At 40.3% G+C, this 24,369-nt stretch overlaps 1 protein-coding gene across 4 annotated transcripts; it reads left to right on the forward strand.

Moving 5' to 3' along the window:
* The first annotated feature begins 210 nt into the window (after positions 1-210).
* slc5a6a (solute carrier family 5 member 6a) lies at positions 211-24,003 on the forward strand. 4 transcript variants are annotated; one of them, XM_086262846.1, is made up of 18 exons: positions 211-341; positions 8,389-8,490; positions 9,904-10,146; positions 10,255-10,476; positions 11,109-11,174; positions 12,188-12,239; positions 12,340-12,407; positions 12,648-12,802; positions 13,117-13,257; positions 13,364-13,493; positions 13,617-13,705; positions 16,656-16,768; positions 17,483-17,550; positions 17,807-17,893; positions 18,109-18,278; positions 18,463-18,566; positions 20,228-20,349; positions 20,435-24,003. In XM_086262846.1, the coding sequence occupies exons 3-18, from the start codon at positions 10,021-10,023 to the stop codon at positions 20,642-20,644; spliced, it is 1,923 nt and encodes a 640-aa protein (XP_086118972.1). In that variant the 5' UTR covers positions 211-341; positions 8,389-8,490; positions 9,904-10,020; the 3' UTR covers positions 20,645-24,003. The 4 variants fall into 4 exon arrangements, with proteins under 4 accessions (XP_086118972.1, XP_086118970.1, XP_086118973.1 ...); XM_086262844.1 differs by lacking the exon at positions 211-341 and adding an exon at positions 999-1,123; XM_086262847.1 differs by lacking the exon at positions 211-341 and adding an exon at positions 1,387-1,410.
* Positions 24,004-24,369: the final 366 nt, after the last annotated feature.

The raw sequence follows: 24,369 nt of genomic DNA on the forward strand, positions 1-24,369 counted from the left end.
AAATTTTTGTGCTAAGTTTATCTTTTCGTGCCTGTGTTTGAAGCCAAGGGAATAAAGCAATCAGTTGATGTTATGTACCCTGACTTTCTACAGTATCATCCCTCCTCTGTAGTGCCACCGTTAATTCAGTGAGGCGCATGAGTCACCAGCCGGAAGAGGGGACAGAGATGTGTGCAGCTGCGTATTTACCAATGCGCACTGGGAGCAGTGAAGGATGTCATGGGGTCCGTTTTGATGAATGTCAATAATGCATTGTCTGAACTCGGAGCGAGCGTGTGTCATCGGGGGTATGAATACTGAGAAAATGTCTTCATACTAGCTTTGGATATGGAAAAAGACAGGTAGGATACAACCGTGTGCGTGTGCTCTGTGGGGTGAACGAGGGATATGTCAATGAGTCGGCAAAATCAATCAGCTGCCATTGCCATGGTGATCAATTACCAGCGATGATGACGTGCCCCGGTTCCCCGGTACTGTTGCGGCTGCTCACTGGCATCACGACAAACATCGTCATCATGCCCGAAATGACTGCAACAGTTACAGTGCTCCCATGTTCTGTTGCCTCAATTCATTCCAGGTGGAAAACTAGAGCTCTCAAATCATAGTCTAATATTTAAAGATTTCTAGAGTGCCAGAGCAATCTATTCCCTTCACAGATTTTAGAAAGACTAGTTGTATTGGATTTGGGAAAGGGAAAGAATGGGCTGTGAACGTATTTCAAATAATTGCAAACCATTCATTAGCATTCTGATTTATTCTTCACATTATTAAAGAATTCTTTGGGTTGTGTCTCAGTGGTTTAAATAAAGTTGCCACTGCCAAAGATCTTTATAAGAGCGGCGTCAACAAATTAGCAGGATCTTGTATTTAAGTACCGTTAAGTACAAAGTTGACATGGAGTATTTCAATTTTATGAAACTACTTGTGTAACATATTTAGTAGATACCCGGCAGTAATTTAAACCCAATGAAATATATGGAGGTGGTTAGGTTTAATTTTAGTTTACGGGGAGCACGTGAAGGCATCTAGTGTCAAGGATAATGGGAGGTCCTACTCATGAAGTGGCTTCAACCCAGTGATGTGTTGCAATTAGAGCAGGCTGCCAGCGAAGACTCGTCCACAGGTAAGCATGCTGAGCTAATAAATTCACTCAAGAGGAAATATTATCAAGGGGGACTGGTATTCGCTTGTTTAGCTGTCGCCGAGGGCTCTGACAGAGCCGGCTATCAGATTAGTTTCACGTTGGTGCACGCGGTACCAATGTGAAGTTTAGGTCAGGGTGACTGGGAAACAAGACCATGTGGGCGCACTGATCAATATTTACCTGGCTTCGTCTGCTCGTGCTTCTTTAGGGTTAAGTAATGTCTCTTATAGCTATCCTGAAAACAGAACTGCAGCTACGTAGCAAAGGTGAGCCGATTTGGCTAGCTGTGTGGCAGGCAGCTGGAATGAATAAGCGCGTGGGGAGTCTGTAGCCTGCTAATGTGTCCGTGTTTGCGTTTCCAGGTTAATGTTCCTTACTCTGCTGGGAGCAGCATTAAGTGGAAGGTTTTACGTGTGTTTTTATGTTTCACACTTAGCATAACAATACAGCAACCAGCAATTCCACTCAATGTACTGCTTACGGTGGCTTAATTACCCTGTGACGTTCACGTCACTATTAACGTATTCTGAAAATTGTCCGCTCTCAGGTACTCAGAGATAAGTACGGCGAATAATTGTGTTAACGGAGCCTGTCTCTTAATCACAATTTTTATAAGTCAACTACAACATCATAAAATATTACATTACAAGAGATCCCTGAACTGGAATTTGATAACTCTGCATTTTTGTTGGGTCTAGGGTAATGGATGTGTGACAACCGTTGTGATTTGACGCTGTATAAATAAAGTTCATTTGTAACGTATTTATTTAAGGACATTCTTCTTTTGCTGCCACATTTAAAGTGTCGTCCAATCTAAGGGTCCGGTTTTCTCAGCTTATCTGTTCTGCTGCCAGTGAGAAACTACACCATACTCTGCAAGCCAGCGTTCCGACACCTCTGGCGTTACGTTACCAGTTATCGCTAAATAATAGCACACTGTCATCATTCACTACAACAACAACACTTGTATTTTCATAACAAAGCTCATTAAGTGGTGATATCAGGGTTGGGGTGTAAAACAATCACTGGTGATTGCTTTATACTCCACATTGCACTATGCACTTTATCTTTGTTGCTTATAAAAAAACAAATCCACTGTCTCCAGTCTCCGCCCACCCCCTCTTACCTTGATATCTGTGCTGGTGGTGATTCTTTTACAGAGCAGATCAGGCTGTGGCTCAAGGTTTAATGATTACTCACATTATTGGGCTTTTAGGGTAACTGAGATACAAACTCAGCTGGAGACTGTGGCTGCACAAATTCCAGAGATGATGACAGTAGACCAGCTGTGCCTGTGTGTAAACATGGAGCTTGAACATGTACAGTGTCTCTGAAAGTGATGTATTTTTTTTAATGGTCAGTATATACAGTAGTTGTGGATTACCTAATTTCTTATTGTCATAACCTCATATAACTCATGGTCCAGTAGACAAAAGAAGTTAAATATATTTACCAGAACACGCCATTTTTATCCACGAGTCATTTTTCTTATTAAGTTGAGGAATCCTGTGACCTTTGTGCCACTTTTACAACTGACTTTTATATCAAGTGACACACTCAACTAGGTTTGATCACTAACAGCAATGGTGATTTGGATGGTGACTTGGGCAATATACTTAACCTCGAGTTGCTCCCTTTGCGTTCACTGAATTTTCAATTTCAAATTTATATTGCGTCAAATCACAACAACAGTTGCCTCAAGGTACTTTATATTGTAAGATTGTAGATTGTAAAAACCCAATGATACTACAAAGAAAGCCCCAGCAATCTGATGATTAAAACTAACATACCCAAATCTTATTTAGCCTGTCCGCAGTTGCTACTCCTATACAAGCCACTTTGCAACCCATTTCTGCTCCACAGTTCGTCCTTTTTGTCCTGTGTCCGATTTAATAAATGTTGATCTTTTGTATGCTGGTGTCTTGATGCTAGTTTCACCACCTCCAGCATTTCATTTAATAGGGGCAGAGGTCTTGGAACATGTCAGGAAATGGAAATCGGTGTTTTCTCTTCACTGAAATGGTCCTCACTGTCCAGATAAGTATAAATTTAGAAAGTCACTTGGAAAGGACAAGTTGCACTGAGTTTGGTCAGACTGTCCTTGGAATTGCCTGAAATCAAATTTAAAAAAAAAAAAAAAAATCTGTTGGATGAACAATCAGTCGGATTTTTCTATTGGAGATTATGTATCTGAATTTCAGGAGCGGGACCACGCCTCCAAACACGCTCCTTCCAGTTGCCATCTATATAGGTTCCCCCCAGTTCTGCAAACTGTTGATTCTCGTTTACGTACCCCACCCTTCCTCTGTCCTTGTTCTCAATTCTTTAACTTCTTCACTTCTATTTAGTAGATTTGGATTTGCCAGGCCCGGGAGCCGTTGCCAGTCCCCTTCGAGGCCTTCCCCAAACCGCAGCTCAATTCATGTCCAAGCATTCACCTTTACCTACTAAAACACTGTCAATCCTAAAATGAGGACATGGGCCCAGCTAGTGAATTACACTACAAAGGATAATAGGACATTGGTAGTATTCTTCCCATTTGCCCTGTAGTCCCTATTCTTAATATCCTGTGAAACCTAAGTTGCTTTAAGAGGAATGTTTGTGTTGAACTCTGTCTGATGAGGAGAATGAAAGCGCGTGGGTTGCTTTTAAACGGATTGTACAAAGCATTGGCCCTATTCAGGCGTTGCTCCTGTACAGATGCAAACCTTCCCAGGCTCACCCTTCCTCGCACCACCAAAAAGCAGGTTTCCTTTTTTTTTCTCTACAATTCACACACTACACAAGGATGATGCCACCAGCTCTGCTTAGACTACCTCACGTAATGTACAATCGTTGTCCCATTGTTGCTAGGCAACCACGACCTCCATGACCTCGTTGTGGTGTTTTGCGTAAGATGGCACAGCCACCGCTGAAAATGCACAGGCACACAGAGCATGGTCTGTAAATGGCCTGTATTTATAAAGCGCTTTACTAGTCCCTAAAGCATGGCTAAATAAATAAGTTTGCGAGATAAGTTCACTGAGACCGTGTACACCATATAAAGGAATTTTCCCATTTTGAAGTAAGTAGGTGAAATAGGCGTTAGCCAACTGGTGCAGAAGTAAATTTCTTGCCATGAGTCTTCCTTCCTATTGAGAAAGCCATTAACTGTACACTATTCAGACTGGAGTAGCATGTGGGGTTGCTGTCAAGTGTCCGGTTAGAGGCCACATAAAGTGAACGTTCTGAGACCCACACAGCATAATTGCAGATGGACATGCAAATGGTTGTCCACGCAGAACTTGCGTAACTCAAAAAGTGTGCACAAGTGTAGTCATCAATTTCTAGTGAACTCACGGACAGGAAAAGTACAGTACTGTGCAAAACTCTTGAACCAGCCCTCATTTCTTTATATTTTACTTCCAAGGACCTAGACCTTCTTGTATTTTCATTTTTTTTAAGCACTGGTGTGGACAATAATTCTTCGGTCTTTCGAGCTTTTTCTTTGGACATTGGCTGCTTTTTCAGTCATTTTCAAACCACTCAAAGAATGAACCAGCATTGGCAAAGAACCAATTTTAAATAGTATCTTTCGGCTTTTTATTAGCAGTCTGCTACAAAAGGACATAATTTATTCCAATTTCTTTGGTTGAAAAATCCCACAGATAACAGATGAGCATAAAGTAGTCTTGGACCAATAAGACGATTCTGAAAAACTATTAGTCCAAAATTTGGTAATCTCAGCCCAAAAAAAGAAAAAATGGAGAGAGAGCTGAGGATAAAAGTAGCACCAGGCCTAGAAAAACTATCCACAGCATCTGATAGTCATATCCTAAAGACATGACTTAAGGACTGGAGAAATGCTGAAAATTGAGTTGAAGCTGTGTGGGATCATCTCGACAATGTACAGAACAAAAGACCGCCAACATTCAAAGAAGAGCCTAATATAAAGACCTGAGGGGTGGCTTTAAACTTTGCACATTACTGTGTAATTTAGGCTTTGCGGTGGTTCAGCTGGTGTTTATCACAGAGATTCCTTCCTGGTTTCCTTTGGTGACTCTCCATTGTCTTTTCTCTTCGTCTTCTCCCTCTGATTTCTTCTCCCACTAGGTCTGTATTCAGACCTAGTGATAGCTGTGCTGCTCCTCTCTTGGACTTGGGCCTACTGTGGCTGAATAACAACCCCGGAGTAACTAACCTTGGCTACTGTTTGTCAAACTTAAATGTGATTTTTAAACTAAATCAGCAGATTAGCTGTTCTTAAAGCTGTTTTGTTTTTGTTTTTTTATCATTCAGGGTTTTTTTTTATCATTTTTATTCAAGATCAAATATGTCTTATCTTTTACAGTTTTTTGAATATCTTATTCATGCTTTTATCACAACTTGCTTGAACCACTTTGCATGGGCCGTACCAATGCTTCACTCACATGCCTCAGTCATTTCCCACATCCTGGCCTCCTGCCACTGGCTCTTCATTTTTTTAGGGTCCATTTTAAGATTTCATTTGGTTTTAAAACTTTTAAAGGCTCAGTTACAACTTGCATTTCTGAGCTGTTGACTCTGTACATCCCCTTGAGGTTGCAGAGGTCCTTAGACCAGCAGCTCCTGGTAATTCCCAAAAGCTTGATTTAAAAAAACAAAAAAACAAACAAGCTGACCAGGCTTTTTCAGGTGTAGCCTTTAAACTTTATAACCATCTTCCTGCCCATGTTGGAGTGCCTCACTCTTAAAACTCATTTTCACTCTTTGGCTTCTAACTCAGAATGACAGCACTGGTTACTACCTTGTAGTTTTTGTTTTTATTGTTTTAGTGTTTTGCCATTTGGTATTTTTGTGTTATGCTTTGTCATGCAAAATAAAACTGGATTGGATCATGTATGGGAAAAGCCTGGTATTTTGCACATTGTAAGCTCAGTTGATAGCAAGCACTAAATCTGTGCCGTAAAGGTCATTTCATGTGGATTCGGGTACTCTGATGTGAGACATTTGGATAGCCCCTGCTCATGTCCCATATGGAAAAGAGGTAGAGAGAGATCTCTCTATCTCATATAAAATATCGTTTCTACTGTATCAATAGAATCACTACTTAAAACCTTTTAAAACTGCATCTACTAACTGCCTGGTGGGCATTTGAATTTGCAAACCAGGATGAACTGTTACGACAGATCTTTATTGCTGTCATGAGTTATTCTGCTCTGTTTTTATACTTGTACCTTTGGTGAGTAGCTTTGCATGATTCCAGTTCAAAATGATCCTCGTTATACTGAGCCTTCTTGAAACCCCTCATTCACTGATTTGAACAAGCCGTCAACAAGGTTGTTGCCCTCGTTTTGCCTCTTGCAATCAGAAGAGCTGTGCAGCTGAGATGAGCATATAAGCAATATTTGCTTTCTGTGATATCATGACTGCAGCTTTCTTTCTTGCTGTGCAGATTGCTGAGGAACAGTATAGCTTTATCAGTTCTTCATTTGCTCAGAGTTGCCCTCAAGCTTGCAGCAGATCTCCAGAGCAGAGCAAGGGCTGCTGTCACCAGCTGTTGTGCCAGACAGTAGAGTTGGAGTTTGACTGCAGTGTGAGAGATTGGAGACAATGGAATAACAAGCACAATAGAAACCTGTCCAGCCTTCCCATAGGGAAACAGAAGAACAAAGGTAGCTGTTTACAAGCTACTTAAAAACAAGAGCGCAATAGTGAGCTAATCATGTTACTGTCCTGAGCAGATGAAGAAATAAAAATAAAAAAATATTCTTGGGTGGCCTGCATGTGGGCAACACTGATATAAAAGTGACCCATTTTGTGTTGTGACATTAAACAGCAGCACTGTAACTCTGCTCTGCGTTATGAGGCCTTTTGAATGAAACCAGCTACACTGGCAGCTGCTTCTGTTCCCAACCTGTCACAGCTGTGTATATTAGACATAATGAGCCACTGGGATATAAGTGGGATTTAAGAACATGTTTTATTGGCCAGTGTTTGATCAAACCAGCTGAGACTATTACACAGACGTGTGAGTGTGAGTGAGTGAGTGAGTGAGTGAGTGAGAGAGAGACTGGACTGACACACACACACCTTCATACACCAAGATGCTTTCTGCACAATGCTCAGTCTTTTGCACATTTCTATTGCACTTATGTGTCTGCACTGTCTTTGTTTTGTTTGCAATTTTTGCACATTGCACTTTATATAAACCTGTGTTGATTGTCTGTTATGTCATATGTAACACCACAGTCTTGGAGGAATGTTGTTTATTTTCATTGTGTACTGTACCACTGCACATGGTTGGAATGACAATAAAGCCACTTGACTTGACTTGATCTTTAAAGACATTCTCACACATCTAGTGTCACTCCTGCTAATCCTTCCCGAGCTTGTCTTTTAAAAGTTGCTAGAATGGAAACAAACAAGCGCTCCAGCCATGAAAAACTCAGTAGCCCCATCTAGATCTTTCACTACTTGTCATTTGAAACATTTGAACTTCAGGTGCCATTTACTGCTGCCAACATATGAAGATGTATCAAGTAGCTTTCTGAAGAGCAGCTGAGCAGGTGTCCATGTGAAAGTGGTATTTGTGTAAAGGCAGACAGTGACATTCCAGATGGAAATCTCATAATCCTTGAAAAGCAGTCGGTGTCAACAATGCTGGCAGTTTCCTAAAGCACCACTTTTTCTTCTCCTTTTTTTTTTTTTTTTTCTTTTAGTAAGTTGCTCTCACACATTCTTTACTATCTGATCAGACAGTTAACCTTTGATCAGCTGTTGGGTGACACATTAGACACAAACAAACTGATGTTTCCACACAGCAGGACCTCATGGTTAAACTAAGTAATTGAGACTGACAAAGTCTCGCTCTTTGCTCTGTGTTCTTAGCCCGACCTTTTTGCAATCAGCTGCCCTTCAGCTTTTTCTTGTCATAAGAAGTGTGGGATAGTGCAGCTCAACACGCTGTGAGAAAGCAACAGCAAGAAAGAAAAGCTGGTTTAATATGTAGAGGAGAGGGAGGAATATTTTCAGTTGAGCGCTGCATGGAGTGAAAATGCAGGGGGAGGAACAATGGGAGAATCATTTTTTCAGCATTAAACAAAGTACAGGGAACACGATTGTGTGTCTTGTTAAAGCATAATAACATGTTGGATTTTATTTGGTGAAATTAATCCTTATATATTGAATCCTTTGTAATAATATTGTGCGAGATCATTTGTCTTACTTGCTTCACAGGGGCTGCTTTTTTAAAAACATACAGAGTTTCTCCTCTGTCTTCACAGTTCTCATGTTTGACTGCTGTGACAAGGCAGGATACGTCCTCCAGTAAACCTTAAGTGAGGGTGTTGAGTGTCTGTCAGCCTGCAGCAGCTCAGTCTCAATAGGTACAGTCATTTCTTCTTTTCCCATAATTTTGTTTGTGGTATTTGTTTGTTTGGTTTTTTTTTTTGATACCTAAGAATTGCATTAAGACTGACACAGAAACGGTTACATCATGATGCATAGATATTAAATCTTAGCAGACGAATAGAAACCACTCGTGTCATATGTAACTCAGCAGGTTAAACTGTCATAATGAGTATATATCAGGCATTTATTTGCACCATAGATGGTATAAAAAGATAGCTATATAACTTCCAGATCTGAAAAGTTAAACCAAAGCACAATTGCCTAAAACCTGCTGTTCTTAGTGGGCACCAGGAGATGATTACTGTTGATGCAAATGGATTTATGGGAAAATGGGCCTCTGTCCTGACCTCTGTAAATATCTCACTGTTGTGTGACTGAGCCCATGATAAACTCATTTCTGCTCCTGTTGAATAAAATATTAGGTGCATTTAATAAATTTTGCTATTTCTTAGTGTCATAAAGGAGCATATTGAGGTACCATATGCTCATTGGTGAATAACTTGTGATTAATTAGTTGCCAGTGAGTGTGGTCTTACATCCATCTTTTTTTTATTTATGGTTGATGCACACCCTCGACGGAGAGGCCAAAATGTTTCTGGAGAAGTGCTTGAGAGATATGTGAGGAGATCTCATAAGAAATTCCAGCAAGCCCAAAGCTGGCCCTACTCAGGCTTCTGTGCAGAAGATTATGATTCAAAGAAAACTGAAGAAATGTTAATGAATTTCAATCCTTTAAATTCCAGAAAGCTAATAACAACTTTGAGTGAGGGAGAGTGTGGGGACTCAGTGGAATAAGTATTACACACTAGATGAGACAGTATCCTTTCACTAGCAAGAGCAACTAGTTATTGAATGACTAACCTGAACTGTGTCTTAATGGAAACTTTCCAGACCAGATTCTCCAAAAAGTTTGTTTGTAAAAAAAAAAAAAAAAAAAAAAATTATAATAATAATAATAATAATAATAATTATAATTATAATAATAAATAAAAAATAAAAATGTAAAAGCACCAGACAGCAGAGCATCTGGAAATTTGAATGGTAATTATAGGCAGTGGATCATCTCTGTATCAGCATGGATGAGTGTTAGAGCTGGCAGTAATGCTGGAGTCTTATTTTGAGATTTGTTAGTCGCACCAAAGCGAAACATCTGTATACACGGTTTTTGCAAAATTTTTACAAACCACGCACTCCTGTTTCTGTTCAAACCCCAACTCTTTGTTACCAAACTCACAAAAACTGTCCCTTCAGATTTGTTATTTTTGCATACAACATCTCGATGCCTCTGCTGCCTCAGTATATTTCTGAGCTGCTGCCCATGCTTCCTCCAGGTTTCAAGTTGGATAAATAACTTTACATCCTTTCCTACTTCCTCTTGTTTTCTCCAGCTCTCAGCAGGTCTCCCTTTGGGTGAGGTGTTCTCTCTGACATTGTCATCTCAGCCTCTCAGAGGCTGTGCTTCCAAAGGCCTTCACTCTCTCAGCCCCTCCACGTCTGTGCTCATCATGGGGGAGGTGGTGCAGATGCACTTCACCACGGTGGACTATGTAATTTTTGCCTTGCTGCTGGTGGCCTCAGCTGGCATTGGCCTCTTTTATGCCTTCTCTGGGGGACGCCAGCGCACAACACAAGTATGATTTTTTTTTTTTTTTTTTTTTTTTTTTATTGAAAGAGTACAAAGTCAATTTTCCTTTTTAAATGTTAATAAAGATTTGTGACGCCTGTGCTGTTTGCCACAGGAGTTCCTGATGGCTGACCGCTCGATGAGCTGCCTGCCTGTGTCCCTCTCCCTGCTGGCCACGTTTCAGTCAGCTGTGGCCATCCTGGGTGCTCCATCTGAGGTGTACACATTTGGGACAGAGTACTGGTTTCTGGGATGCTCCTATTTCCTGGGTCTTCTCATTCCAGCTCATGTATTCATACCAGTCTTTTACAGACTGCGACTGTCCAGTGCTTACGAGGTATTCACAAGAACAGTTAACATGATTACACACCTGTATCTGGCCTTTACTGTTTGTGTTGTCTTGTTTTTGCTTTGTCATTGTCGTAAGTTTCCTTGGGTTAATCTCTTATCTCTCACACACACTGTAAACAAGACAATGAACAACCATCAGGCACTTGTAGTTTGACCTGACTTGGTCTCTGTTTTCTAAAATGATTATTAATTGTAATCTTTTTTTTCCTCTGCATTTTTCAGTTTTGCACTCTCTCAGCACACTTTTTTTTTCTATTTTTGCCTTTCTCAAGTATGATCTCAGAGCTTAACATTCTTATCTGTCTTATCTGTGTTACCCCTGACACATTCACATCAGAGAAACAAATGTCCTTGCCTCAAGAATCTACGTCTCTCTTTATCTAAACTCCACTCACTGTTCCTCTATTGAGGCTTCTGGTGCTTCACTACAAATTAACTGGACAAATGACTGATGTCTAAGCCGAAGATCAGAACTTAAACAACCATTTCTGATCCTCAGTAAACATCTAATGTGCTGAATGCATATTACAGGCTGTCTCTGAGATGATATGTGGTTAGATTTTTGATTTTGCTCTTTTTTTTTTCTTTTTTTTTTCTTTTACATTCTTTCTTCGACAGTATCTGGAACTGCGATTTAACAAGACTGTTCGCATATGTGGGACTGCGACCTTCATCTTTCAGATGGTATTTTTATGGTTTATTTGTGAATCCTTATGAATAAGTGATGTTTTAATGTGCAATAGATACCCAGTGAAAGCTTAAATCATCTGAAACAGAGATCATATATTGCAGATTATTCTACATTTATATATCTACAGTAACTAGTAAACCGGTATTACAGTTGTCTTTAAATCAGTCTTATTGCTTTGAGCTGTTTTTAGTCACATCATCATGAGAATTTCCAGATGCAATGCAAAATCTTTACCCACCCACTGCACTGGATCACACAGCACAATCAGTTAACACTGGGCTTCACAGTTCAACTTTATGTGCTATTTAACACCGGTAGCTTGTGCCAACAATTAATAAGGAAAAAATAAATAAAAATTCTAAAAACTCCCAACAGACCCATGGTGAGTTAGTTGAGTCTGGGGATGCGTTAGAGTAAAGGTGTTGTGGTTGTGACACCAGTGCTCGCTGTACTGTGAGATAATCATTAGTCTCTGTGTACGGCAACATCAGGCTCCACATAAAACATTGTTTTCCTAACTTTGTATAATCTAACAAAATTCAAGAATAGATCTCTGATAATGGAATTTGTTAGTAAAACAATAAATGAAAAGCGGACCAAAATAAACAAGAACCACTCCAAGAGTTCAAACCTCCACCGAGGCAGCTCACTCTCTAGGCGGCGTAATATTAGATATTGATTTGTGAATTTGACTGGCTCATTGCAACACCTTGATACTTTACTTTTCCAATCGTTTTTTTCCCCAACAATTTTTCCAAATAAACAAAACGCATAAGAACAGAATACATGAAGAATAGTTTTCTTTGTCTTTTCTTCAGATCATGTACAGACCTTTAGAGTGTAAGACCATATCGTTTATCTTTTAAAAGATGACCCAGGCTGATAAGCCTGCCCTGTACAGTGTATTTAAAAGAGCTTTATCAGTGAACTCCAAAATATGACCTCTGAACTGTGTTCTTTTTCTGGGAGCCTTACTCTTCTATATTGTTGGTTTCTTCCTCTGCAGGTCATTTATATGGGAGTAGTCTTATATGCTCCAGCACTAGCTCTTAATGCAGGTAATGCATGGGCCATTACTTCATTTTTCATGTTAGGTCACACCTAGAAGGTTGGACAACCTGTTGCAGTGTTCAATGTTTTCGTTCTGTTCAAATGCAGTGACAGGATTTGACCTATGGGGGGCAGTGCTGGCTATGGGATTGGTGTGCACTCTGTATACTGCTTTGGTAAGTCTAAATTCACCAATCTTAAGACACATTTATCAGTTTGTCATTTTGACAAAACAAGTCTTTTAAAAGATTTTCTCCAGCTGCAGCTTATATATTTCATAAGAACAAATCCTTACTAAGCAAGGGAGTGAAAAACACTGGAAAAAGCTTAGGCAAACTTAGGAAGTTCAGATGAGATTACTTGTAATGATGAACATTATGGTCCGATGTTAATCTGCTACTGTTCCTGTCTCCCAGGGGGGGCTGAAAGCAGTGATGTGGACCGACGTGTTCCAGACGGTGGTCATGTTTGCGGGCCAACTGGCAGTCATCGTGGTGGGGACTAGTCAGGCAGGAGGAATAGCAGAGGTCTGGAGGAAAGCCATCAACGGTAGCCGTATTTCTGGACTAGAGTAAGTAGTTTGCATATTTGAAAGGCAACTAAATTAAAGGAGTTCTGCTTCACTCAATGACACCAGGTAGAAAACAGGAGGTAAAAATGGAATTCACTGATTCGCAAATGTCACAAGTCCATATTTTATTTACAGCGGAACATAGAAAGACAAAAAAGAATGAGCTGGAGTCAATAATCGCATGATCGGGTATAAAAAGAGCTTCTTAGAGAGGCAGAGTTTCTCAGAGGTTCACCAATCTGCCAAAAGTACTGCCTTTACATATTTTGGAACTACTTCTTGCAAAGGAGCTCTTTCACTCTCTACCTTTGTAGCCTGAACCCCAACCCTCTGGAGCGCCACACCTTCTGGACACTTGGTGTTGGGGGGGTCTTCCTGATGTTGGCTCTGTACGGTGTGAACCAAGCCCAGGTCCAGAGATACCTCAGTTCCCGCACAGAGAAAGAAGCTGTCATGTGAGTAACATGAAGTTGTCAGAAAAAGCTTTGCTAACGCCTTCTGTTTAAAAACCACTAAACCCTATTGATAACCATCTGTTTGTCACCCATCGTGCCTTTCCAGGTCCTGCTACATAGTCTTTCCATGCCAGCAGGTTGTCCTGTGTTTAGGATGTCTCATGGGTCTGGTCATGTTTGCTCGCTATGGAGAAGACAGCCCTCTGGATAAGGGTTACGTCACGACTAATGATCAGGTGAGCTCTTATTTCATCTTTAAAAGTATCAGTAAATTATTATTAATGTTTTAGATCTAATGTTAAGTTTCTTTTTCTTTTTTTTTCTTCTTCTTCTTTTTTTTTTTTTTTTTCTTTTTTTAGATGGTGCTGTACTTTGTGATGGATGTGTTCAGAGATCTGCCTGGGCTTCCGGGGCTGTTTGTGGCCTGCCTCTTCAGTGGAGCACTCAGGTGATTAACCCAAGAACCACGACTGATGGTCGGGATTCACACACCCTTACACACTCTGTGTTATGACTGATTTAAGGTATTGTCATCTATTATCTCTTAATGTTAAAAATCATAGGTTACAGAGCACATCACATGTTGTGTGAATCCACGTTGTATTCACTTTAGCAATTAAGCTAACAGAATATATAACAGGACATTTGATTCATGGAGAGATTGTTTGGTTTCTGGGATTAAATCAGAACTTCAGCTATCTGTCCCTGGTGTTTACCAGATGTTTATTCAAACTAATTTGGTAGCCTTTTTGACTATGTTCATGAGACTACTCACAAAAATCGAGATTAACCACTACCAGATGGGTGCAGAATAGCCATAGTACAGCAAGCTGGCTAACCTAATCTTACTTGCTAACATCCATAGCAAAATCATGTGTCTGTGGAAATTCTAGTTGGCTAAACTACTAGAATAGTGTGATCCTTGAGATTAACTATATATGATGTACAAAGGTATATTGACTGCAGTTCACTATGTTATTAATTGCACTGGTGTCATTATTAACAGTTGTTTCCTGGAAGTTTTTCAGAGCACTTTAAATAGAGGTCGTGTTTCTTGGATTCGTCTATTTATTCGTGGCACTGATGACACTGCATACAGGGCTAGATTTTTGTGGCATTCTGCTGTGAAAATGGTATAAATGTATTTATTTTTTTAAGTCTTAAATTGTGTTTTTAAAAAGTGTTCTGCAAACTTAAAAGTAGATGACCGCTGAAAACTTGGTCGCAATCCTTCCTGTATCAGCTTTTATAGCTGGTTACTACCTTACCACCCAGGCAGAACTACAAATGGTGTTTTAACTTATTCATGTTATTTATACAGTGGGGCAAAAAAGTATTTAGTCAGCCACCGACTGTGCAAGTTCCCCCACTTAAAATGATGACAGAGGTCAGTAATTTGCACCAGAGGTACACTTCAACTGTGAGAGACAGAATGTGAAAAAAAAAATCCATGAATCCACATGGTAGGATTTGTAAAGAATTTATTCGTAAATCAGGGTGGAAAATAAGTATTTGGTCAATAACAAAAATACAACTCAATACTTTGTTATTGCCAACAAAGGTTATGTTACAGAGGTCAAACGTTTACTATAGGTCTTTACCGGGTTTGCACACACAGTAGCTGGTATTTTGGCCCATTCCTCCATGCAGATCTTCTCGAGAGCAGTGATGTTTTGGGGCTGTCGCCGAGCAACACGGACTTTCAACTCCCGCCACAGATTTTCTATGGGGTTGAGGTCTGGAGACTGGCTAGGCCACTCCAGGACTTTCAAATACTTCTTACGGAGCCACTCCTTTGTTGCCCGGGCGGTGTGTTTTGGATCATTGTCATGTTGGAAGACCCAGCCTCGTTTCATCTTCAAAGTTCTCACTGATGGAAGGAGGTTTTGGCCAAAATCTCACGATACATGGCCCCATTCACTCTGTCCTTAACACGGATCAGTCGTCCTGTCCCCTTGGCAGAAAAACAGCCCCATAGCATGATGTTTCTACCCCCATGCTTCACAGTAGGTATGGTGTTCTTGGGATGCAACTCAGTATTCTTCTTCCTCCAAACACGACGAGTTGAGTTTATACCAAAAAGTTCTACTTTGGTTTCATCTGACCACATGACATTCTCCCAATCCTCTGCTGTATCATCCATGTGCTCTCTGGCAAACTTCAGACAGGCCTGGACATGCACTGGCTTCAGCAGCGGAACACGTCTGGCACTGCGGGATTTGATTCCCTGCCGTTGTAGTGTGTTACTGATGGTGACCTTTGTTACTTTGGTCCCAGCTCTCTGCAGGTCATTCACCAGGTCCCCCCGTGTGGTTCTGGGATCTTTGCTCACCGTTCTCATGATCATTTTGACCCCACGGGATGAGATCTTGCGTGGAGCCCCACATCGAGGGAGATTATCAGTGGTCTTTTATGTCTTCCATTTTCTGATGATTGCTCCCACAGTTGATTTTTTTCACACCAAGCTGCTTGCCTATTGTAGATTCACTCTTCCCAGTCTGGTGCAGGTCTACAATACTTTTCCTGGTGTCCTTCGAAAGCTCTTTGGTCTTGGCCATGGCGGATTTTGGAGTCTGACTGTTTGAGGCTGTGGACAGGTGTCTTTTATACAGATGATGAGTTCAAACAGGTGCCATTCATACAGGTAACGAGTGGGGGACAGAAAAGCTTCTTACAGAAGACGTTACAGGTCTGTGAGGGCCAGAGATTTTCCTTGTTTGAGGTGACCAAATACTTATTTTCCACCCTGATTTACGAATAAATTCTTTACAAATCCTACCATGTGGATTCATGGATTTTTTTTTTTTCACATTCTGTCTCTCACAGTTGAAGTGTACCTCTGGTGCGAATTACTGACCTCTGTCATCATTTTAAGTGGGGGAACTTGCACAATCGGTGGCTGACTAAATACTTTTTTGCCCCACTGTAACCCTCGGGCTGAACCCAGTACTTTTTTTTTTTTTTTTTTAAATTACGAGTTTTGGCAATAACAAGTCAGGCTGGCAAAGGCTATGCTGCTTTATCAAAATGTCAAGCAGCTGTTATTCATTGTGTGTGTGTGTGTGTGTGTGTGTGTGTGTTGTACTTGTAGCACTCAATCACAAGGCATGTCATTACCCTTTTAAGTTGGTTATTAAACAATAAAATCTAGTATATAAAAACATATTGAGTCCATGTTAACACTTTTACATGCATAGTTATCAGCTTTACTTTGATGTGCAGCCCAAAAAAATGAGTATCAGCAACTCTCACCTGAATAGATCTCACTGTAAAAGTCAGGCGTATGAGATGATGGCGTTCTGGTTCCTGGAGGCTTGTGCAGTGCAGATGTGTTTAAGCCACCCTTAACTTTCACTTAAACCGGTTTGTTTGTTTGATTGTTTGTTTTCTTCTTCTAGCACTATTTCGTCAGCCTTCAATTCCTTAGCAACGGTAACTATGGAGGACCTGATTAAACCTCATTTTCCAAATATGACTGAAAGCAAGGCCACGCTGCTGTCCAAAGGACTCGGTGAGACAAGTGGTGGAGTTTGTTTTCTCATCTTTGCTCTAAACATGCAGTTATGTTGGAGTTCAAGTACTGTTGTGTGACTTTAATCTGGGATTGTGTTTTTGTTTGGGGTAAAGAATAATTCACATTTTACTTGCATGCTTAATGGATTCGAGCGAATATAGCCCTTTTCTACTCTACTGCAAGCCTCGTTCATTCAAGTGCTTTTATCTAACATTGACACTCCCGTGGACACATCAGGTCTGACCCCCCCACTACCTTCTGAGCCAAATGCTTTTATTCTGGTATTAGTAGTAGATGTTTTCATTTTACTTGAGTGTACTGGTGTTGTTTTATTATCTTAATGTCGGCGTATTCTACTCCATATTTTTAGAGTAGGGTATCTAGGTCAAGAAATCCTTATTTATTCTTAACTAGGGTTTGGTGTAGGCCCTCATTCACGGTCTAAAACGAGTATCAAGTCTTTCCCTGTTCTAGACAAAGCTGCTGTGCTCATAGCCAGAATTGTGCTATCAAACAATAAAAATCATAGCAGAGAACAGACTCAGTCTGCAGCAATCTGAAGTCTGATCTAGCAATTCACATAAGTATGTGTGTGTGTCTTTACCAGAGTAAAGATGCCATACAGTCCATGCTTTGCTTTTTACTTGTGGTTCTAAATACTTGAAGTTGGAGGTGTAACCACTGTGTGCTTGTTTTTCATCTGCTCCACAGCCCTGGGTTATGGTCTGGTGTGTCTGGCTATGGCCTACATTGCTTCTATAATGGGATCTATGCTGCAGGTAACTGTTCATCAAAAAGTTTGAAAATGCTTTATTACATTTAAGTGAATTGAGAAGTTTTGGAAAGTGAATGGTGGTAATCATGGCACTGGTTTAAAAAAAAAAAAAAAAGACTATTCATACAAGACAGTTGTCAACTTTCTGCAGAATATTAAAAGCAACAACACAGAGACACTAAGTATTTAGTATTCATTATTGTGATTTGACCTACAGTTTGTTTGTTTGTTTTTAATTAGTTCTTCTTGTGTGTCCTCAGGCAGCTTTCAGTATCTTTGGCATGGTTGGCGGACCCCTGCTGGGACTCTTCTGTTTGGGAATGTTCTTCCCCTGGGCAAACCCCATTGTGAGTCCTGTTTTAACTTGGGGCTACTAATAATTCAGTGTCTGTGAAGGTTCTCAGTCATCCAGGTCATCGTAGTCTAAGGAGCTTGGAAAGAAAAGTGTCTGGACTTCTTTTGGTTGCTTGAAAAGACTACTAATAAGTCAGTGTTTGAAACGGCTTTTGTTGTTATTTTTGTGGTCACACATAAATTGACACTGCTTCTGTCCTCCTGTCAGGGTGCAGTGGTTGGGTTGGTATCGGGCCTTGTCATGGCTTTCTGGATCGGCATCGGGAGCTTTGTGATGCGCATGTCTGTTCCCACGCCAGCACCTGCACTCAACGCCACTGCTCTGCCACTGTTTGATAACATAACTACCACTGTCATGAACACCACAGCCAAGTCAGGGTAACACATTTCATCTCAAGATAAACCACTTTAAATATGGTTTAGTAGTGTTGAGTGCTGGTTGATTGTACAGATGACCAAAGTTTGATGTTATAAATATCAGTCAGCATGGACAGTAGGGCCAGCAAGAGGGAGGTCATTTAAACTGTTGTTTTTTTGTGTGTCTCTTTATTCCCTCTCTCAGGTCAGCTGGTGTGAAGGCACTCTACTCATTGTCCTACATGTGGTACAGCGCTCATAACTCAGCCACTGTGGTGGTGGTGGGACTGATAGTTAGCCTGCTAACAGGTATACACAAGTAGCTGTAGTCTGTGTCACAAATGGTTTACATCGTCTGTTATATAACCTTATTGTTTCTTTCCTCTTTTCCACTAACCCAGTGGACACCTTGATTCCCCAGCCAACTTGGCCAATATAATGACTCTGCCATTAATGTTAGAGAATTGGCTCCATTTACAGGATATGACTAGCTAGGAAAACTTTAGCATTAGCCACTTTTGTGTTACAACTCTAATCATAAATTATTATTCTGCGTCATTATATTTAAACCAAAAACTGATTTTGACCAGTACTAATTAATAATTTAACATTAACTTTGGGATTTTTTTTGACCTGTGAAATGACCAATACACTCATAACTCTCACATATAGGTGTGATGTGCTGTTGACTAAATGTTGTCTTAGCTAGCGTAGCATAATGGAATTGCGTATTCATTGCACCATGTTGGCATTCTGGTCATATAGCTAATGTGTACACTATAAGAACCTTTGCCCATAAAGCATATGGATGCTAGTGTTGGAAAGGTTACTTTCAACACTACAGATTACAGAATACATGCCCCAAAATGTATTTTGTAACGTATTCCGTTATGTTACTCAATGAGAGTAATGTATTCTGAATACTTTGATAATATAATAGGTAATCCATTTTTTTTAAACTACGTGAACGTACTATTGCTGTGTGAATTATTACTTTTACTGAAGGTTACTCGCCATACCAACACCGACTAGATTTTTAAATCTTAATATAAAATGAGTAACAGTAGGGTGGACGGCTACAGTAAGGCTGCACTTTTTGCAGCGCTCTCGTATAGAAAACTGTTTCACGCGTATATAAAACATGTCCGTAGTAAAGGGACCTCTGGCTAATACGTCGGGCTCGTAGCCGAAAACTAGCTTTACTTTTTTTTCTGGGTCAACTTTGCTAGCGAGAGACAGAGAGAGGTGTTGAAAGGCTGCTTCAACAAAACTTATTGTTTCAGAGAAAAACACCAAAAAAAAGTGTACAGTCGAGTCTTAATAGCTTACTTACAACTGGGCTCGTCAGGCACTCTTTTTGGCTGCAGTGGTTATTATTATATTTGCATACTTCCATCTCCCGCTTCTGGTCGATGACAACTCGTACTTTTCGACTCTCCTTTTTCTCCCTCCTCGCGCTCACAAACACATAACGAGTATGGCAGTCCATTCTCCCTGCAGCACGGACTACACTGCCCATTCTTTAGATAGCCCTAAAGAATGCAGCTTCTATTGCCTTCATATTAAATCATTTTTGTGAATAATTCTTTAAAATATTTCAAGTAATATGCCGCAAGTAGGGGTGACATGGGCCACGAGATTGAGACACAGGCATTAGAGCCTCTTAATGCATGTTTTGTTTGGGGCGTGGAAACCAAAAATAGAGAGGGCATAGTCGAACATATGAAACAGGAAAATACAGCCGTGTAATCCCTTTATTTCAGCAAAGTAACTGTATTCTGAATACCACCTTTTTAAATGGTAACTGTAATGGAGTTACTCATATTTTGTATTTTAAATACCTAACACCAGTACATTTATTCCATTACTCCCCAACATTGTTTATGGGTTACAGAAACTGTGTGATTTCTTCTGATAAGGTCCAGTCAGCCTCTTCTGCACATATCACCCTGTTACTGTCATCATACTAGGGCCTATGAAAGAGAAGGAGCTGACCCCGGGCACAGTGTACCCCGTCCTGGGCACGCTGCTCTTTTTTCTGCCCGACCGCTACAGAGAAAAGCTTTGCTGTATCACTCCTCTGGCTCAGAAGGTAACCTCATATTTCCACTTGTTTCCACTTTTGTTCGTCTTTCAGTATTTGTGCTTTCAATAGTGTGTTTACCCTTGTTGGCCAGCCCACACAAAGCAAGACACAGCCTTATCAAATGGCCCAAAAGGACCGCAACGGAGAAGCTTATTCCAAAGAAGACACTGTCACAGAGGAGAAGGAGATGGAGAGCGACAGAGCACAGACGGAGGAGGACGACTCGGAGGATTCGAGGGCTTGGCCCTCGTGCCGGCTGACGGCTCACACGGTTCACACGGTTCAGGAGACAGCCTTGTGATCCTCTTTTTCTTTTTTGATGCACAAATACACTTTCAGACCAACTGCTACTCTGTGCAGTCTCTCTCTCTTGGTGAGAAGTGCAACAGATTAAAAAAAAAAAAAAAAAAATCAGCAATGATTCTGTGGCACTAAATTTGAGTGTTGCTACTCACAATTATTTTTCTTAAACAACTTCAAATGAGCTTCTGCCAGGCTGGAACTGAGCTTTGGAAGCACAGGCATCAGCAGAACTCCACCGGTTATTCTCCATTTGTAACAGGCTTTTTAGACATGTCCCCACAGGTTCAGTCTGAAGTAACAGACTGGGCGGCTTTCATGTTTGTGCTCGACAAAAAACAGAGAATCAGCTAGTTAACAGATACTTAATATAAAATGTGTTATTTTTATAGAGATGCTGGAAGCACAAATTCTAGAACATGTACAAGAGAAAATAATAAAAGTAAAACAGACTGAACTTTAACAGAGGGCATGATAGGTTTGTGCTTCTATGATAGTGTAGTGTCTTAACAGGACCTCTGTTTGAATAGTCACCTTCTAGCTGCTAATGTAGATGTCTAAATATAAGTCCGTTAAAGTAGAGCTGCGAACTCTGATGAGGGCAGAGAGGGAGTCTCCAGCTGGCAGTGAAATTGGATGGAGCTCAGTAAATCCTTAACTTTACTCCAGTATTCCTACACTGGGACAATATAACCTGCTCAGCGTATTTAAAAGAGCCCAATATCATCCATAACCTTCACACATTTAGCACTACTTTTATGTTCCAGTTTAAAATCCCAGTCAGTAAATGCACTGAATACTAATAGTAAGTAGTCGTTGTGCTCTGCTGCGTCAGATACACAAAACTGCACAAACACTCCCAGCATCCTTTTCTGATGAGCTGCTTGAAGAGATGCTGATAAATATAAACAGTAGTTCAGTTTTTTTTCCACAGTTTTAATATGAACTTTAATCTTGTCCAGAGAAGACTTTAAATTTAAAAATTTTAATGTTTTGAATTTGATACCAGCAACCAACTGACAAAAGACTGGAAAGCTTGTGTGATGCGTGAAGAAAAACACAAACACGCACACCTCTAGCAGAACACCTCACAGTTATCCATCCATTTTCTCCAATTACTGTGGAGGGACTGGAGCCTAGTTGCCATAGGGCTAGAGGCAGAGCACACCCTGGACATGTTGTCAGTTTGTTGCAGAGCTAACAAAAAAACGACAGACTATTTCGTATCCTGCTGAGCTGCTATGATGGTAACTTGGTTTGGTTTCATTTTGTGTAGTTTTCCGGTGAGTGTGATTGCACATATCCAGGTTTATCTGTCAGGATCTGTTGGAGTCCTGCTAAAGTGCCTCACTGAGCGAATGTTTTAGCTGAACTCCTGTTAGCTGTGTTTCCATGAGCTTTGCATGTTTAAGCACAAGTAGCTCAGTGTAGTCCATTACAGGAACTGTGGACAGTTCTCACAGTTGCTTATAGATTCACCTCTGCCCCCATCTGATGGCAGTATCGCTCCAAAGCCATCATGGACCACAAGAGAGTAACGTAATGTATTTAAAACTGATGGGGTCGCTGCTTAGAACATTGTGTCGAGCTTCTTTTAAGTGCCCGTTCTTTTAAATTCAGGTTGCTGTCGTTGACAGTGTGTGATTAACATGAGTAATATTGTGTATAGTTGAATATTTTCATTATCGATGAAACTTTTTGGAATCCCAGAATTCTTGGCCATCATCATTTAAGTGTTTGAAGTCATGTCCTGGTGTTAGATGTCTTTGCGTGTCCAATGATTCTCAGTCAGTACCGTCTGTGCTCTTCCAAATGGACACAAGTTCATTTATTTGCCATGTTTGCTCGGCCAAAGTAGTCTGGCATGTTTCCAGAGAGTTCACTTGAAGCATGTCTACACTGTTTACCCACATCCCATTTCAGTAGTCCAGAACTAAGACTTGGATGTCTTGGTTGCCTTAGAAAATCCTGGAGTTAGTCCAACAAATGATTAGACAAAGGTTAGAGACTCAAGACCACCGTAACTCCTGTCTGATGGAACTCTGGCCCCTTGTAAGCAGCTGTCCGTTTACAGAACCAGCATGTTTGTACCATCATCCCGAGACTTGAATACCTCGATTTATCCAAAGCATATAGAATATGAATTCATTCTTTCTGATTTGTTTTCCGTTTTGTTTGTTGTTGTTTTTTACCAGAACATGTATTTGAGGTCATGTTTGTATATTTTTGTAATTTCACACAAAGCCTATCCACATTTCTTGACGTGAAATGTGGAATTCTATATGCAAGAACCATAAAAAGGTTTTTGTGAATGTTCGGCAGAAGTGGGATGTAAAATACATGTTGGTTTGTTTTATGGGAACAAATGATGTTTGTCACGCTGTTTGTTGTTGGTGTGTGTGTGTTTCTGCATGTGTTTGTGTGCACTGCTTCCCAAATTCTGCCAGATTCGCAACAATTTAAAACTTTTTTAATGGTTCCTATAATTGTAGAACTACTTGATGACGTATAGTTTCTTTATGATTGCGTAGTATCAAATCCTCCTTCATACCTGAAATTACTTGAAGTGTGTGCCTGGAGTAATAAACGCCCTTTATGATGTGAGGGATCAAAGTTCAAGTGTTGGTGTGCTGTATTATTATTATTATTAATGCTGTTAAATGTGTCATTTCTAGGCCTGGACAGGGTACAGCACTGTGATTATAATAAATACTAACATGTCTAATAAAGCACAAGAAGTCAGTAGTTCTGCTACTTCAAATGTGAGCCTGCAGCTATCAAGCCACGTGAAACGGGTTGGAGGCAGCGTTTGTAGTTCTGGAGATTGAGTTTAAAACTGAAAATGTCGATGTGCGCTCCTCTCTGGCCTTTTTCCAGTGAAACGGCAATGGCACTTAGTAATTTCCTGAAACAATAAATATTGTTTGGAACAATATTTATTACATTTGTTTTCCCATCAACAAGAATTCTTCCTCTTGTGTATTCCAAAAAAGAGAGAACCTCCATAAGCACTGGAGCCCACATAACTCCTCTGCTTTGGCTGTGCCTTCATTTGTGATAAAGTTTTGTTTTTTTCCAACTCAATGTATTCTTCATGAATTTAGCAGGATTCTACCATATTGCAGTCTGTACTCAAACATCTGTCCAGGAGTGGACCAAAGTCTGCGTATTGCAGAAGTGAATTTGATCGAAGAACAGACGGCTGCTGTCAACAGCAGGAGTGTGATGCTAAACAGACTTTTTTATTATTATTATTAAACCTGTTGTCGTGATTCACTGTTTTTCAGATGTATGATTATTAGATTTCTGATTGAACTGAGATGGCATAAAAAAATGATAAATTAAAGAATGTTCATGGTTGTGTCTGTCAACTTCATTGCTGTGAAAATTAACCTAATTTTAGTGGCACTAATGCAAAACCTCATCTTCTTTCTCTAGTAATTAACACACCTGTTGAAATGGAAGGATTTGTAGCTTCAGCTTACCTGTGTTTTGTTATTTAACTATACACATTGAAAATACAAAGACATTATTTATATGCACTGCTAAATACAACAAGGGAACTATTGAATCAAAGTGTATTGAGTCAATAAAACTTGTAGGGTGTGGTCAGAAAAGTATCAGAGGGGTTGTTAATCAGTGTTAGTGAAATGAACAACAGGTGCGCTAGAGCAACGGTCCCCAACCTTTTTTGCGCCACGGACTGGTTAAAGCGCAATATTTTCA

Source organism: Aulonocara sp. 'chitande type north' Nkhata Bay, linkage group LG15 (genome assembly GCF_057382095.1).
Source record: "Aulonocara sp. 'chitande type north' Nkhata Bay isolate Kocher_YH1m ecotype deep benthic linkage group LG15, A_spYH_male_GT1.1, whole genome shotgun sequence".
Classification (NCBI taxonomy): Eukaryota; Metazoa; Chordata; class Actinopteri; order Cichliformes; family Cichlidae; genus Aulonocara; species Aulonocara sp. 'chitande type north' Nkhata Bay.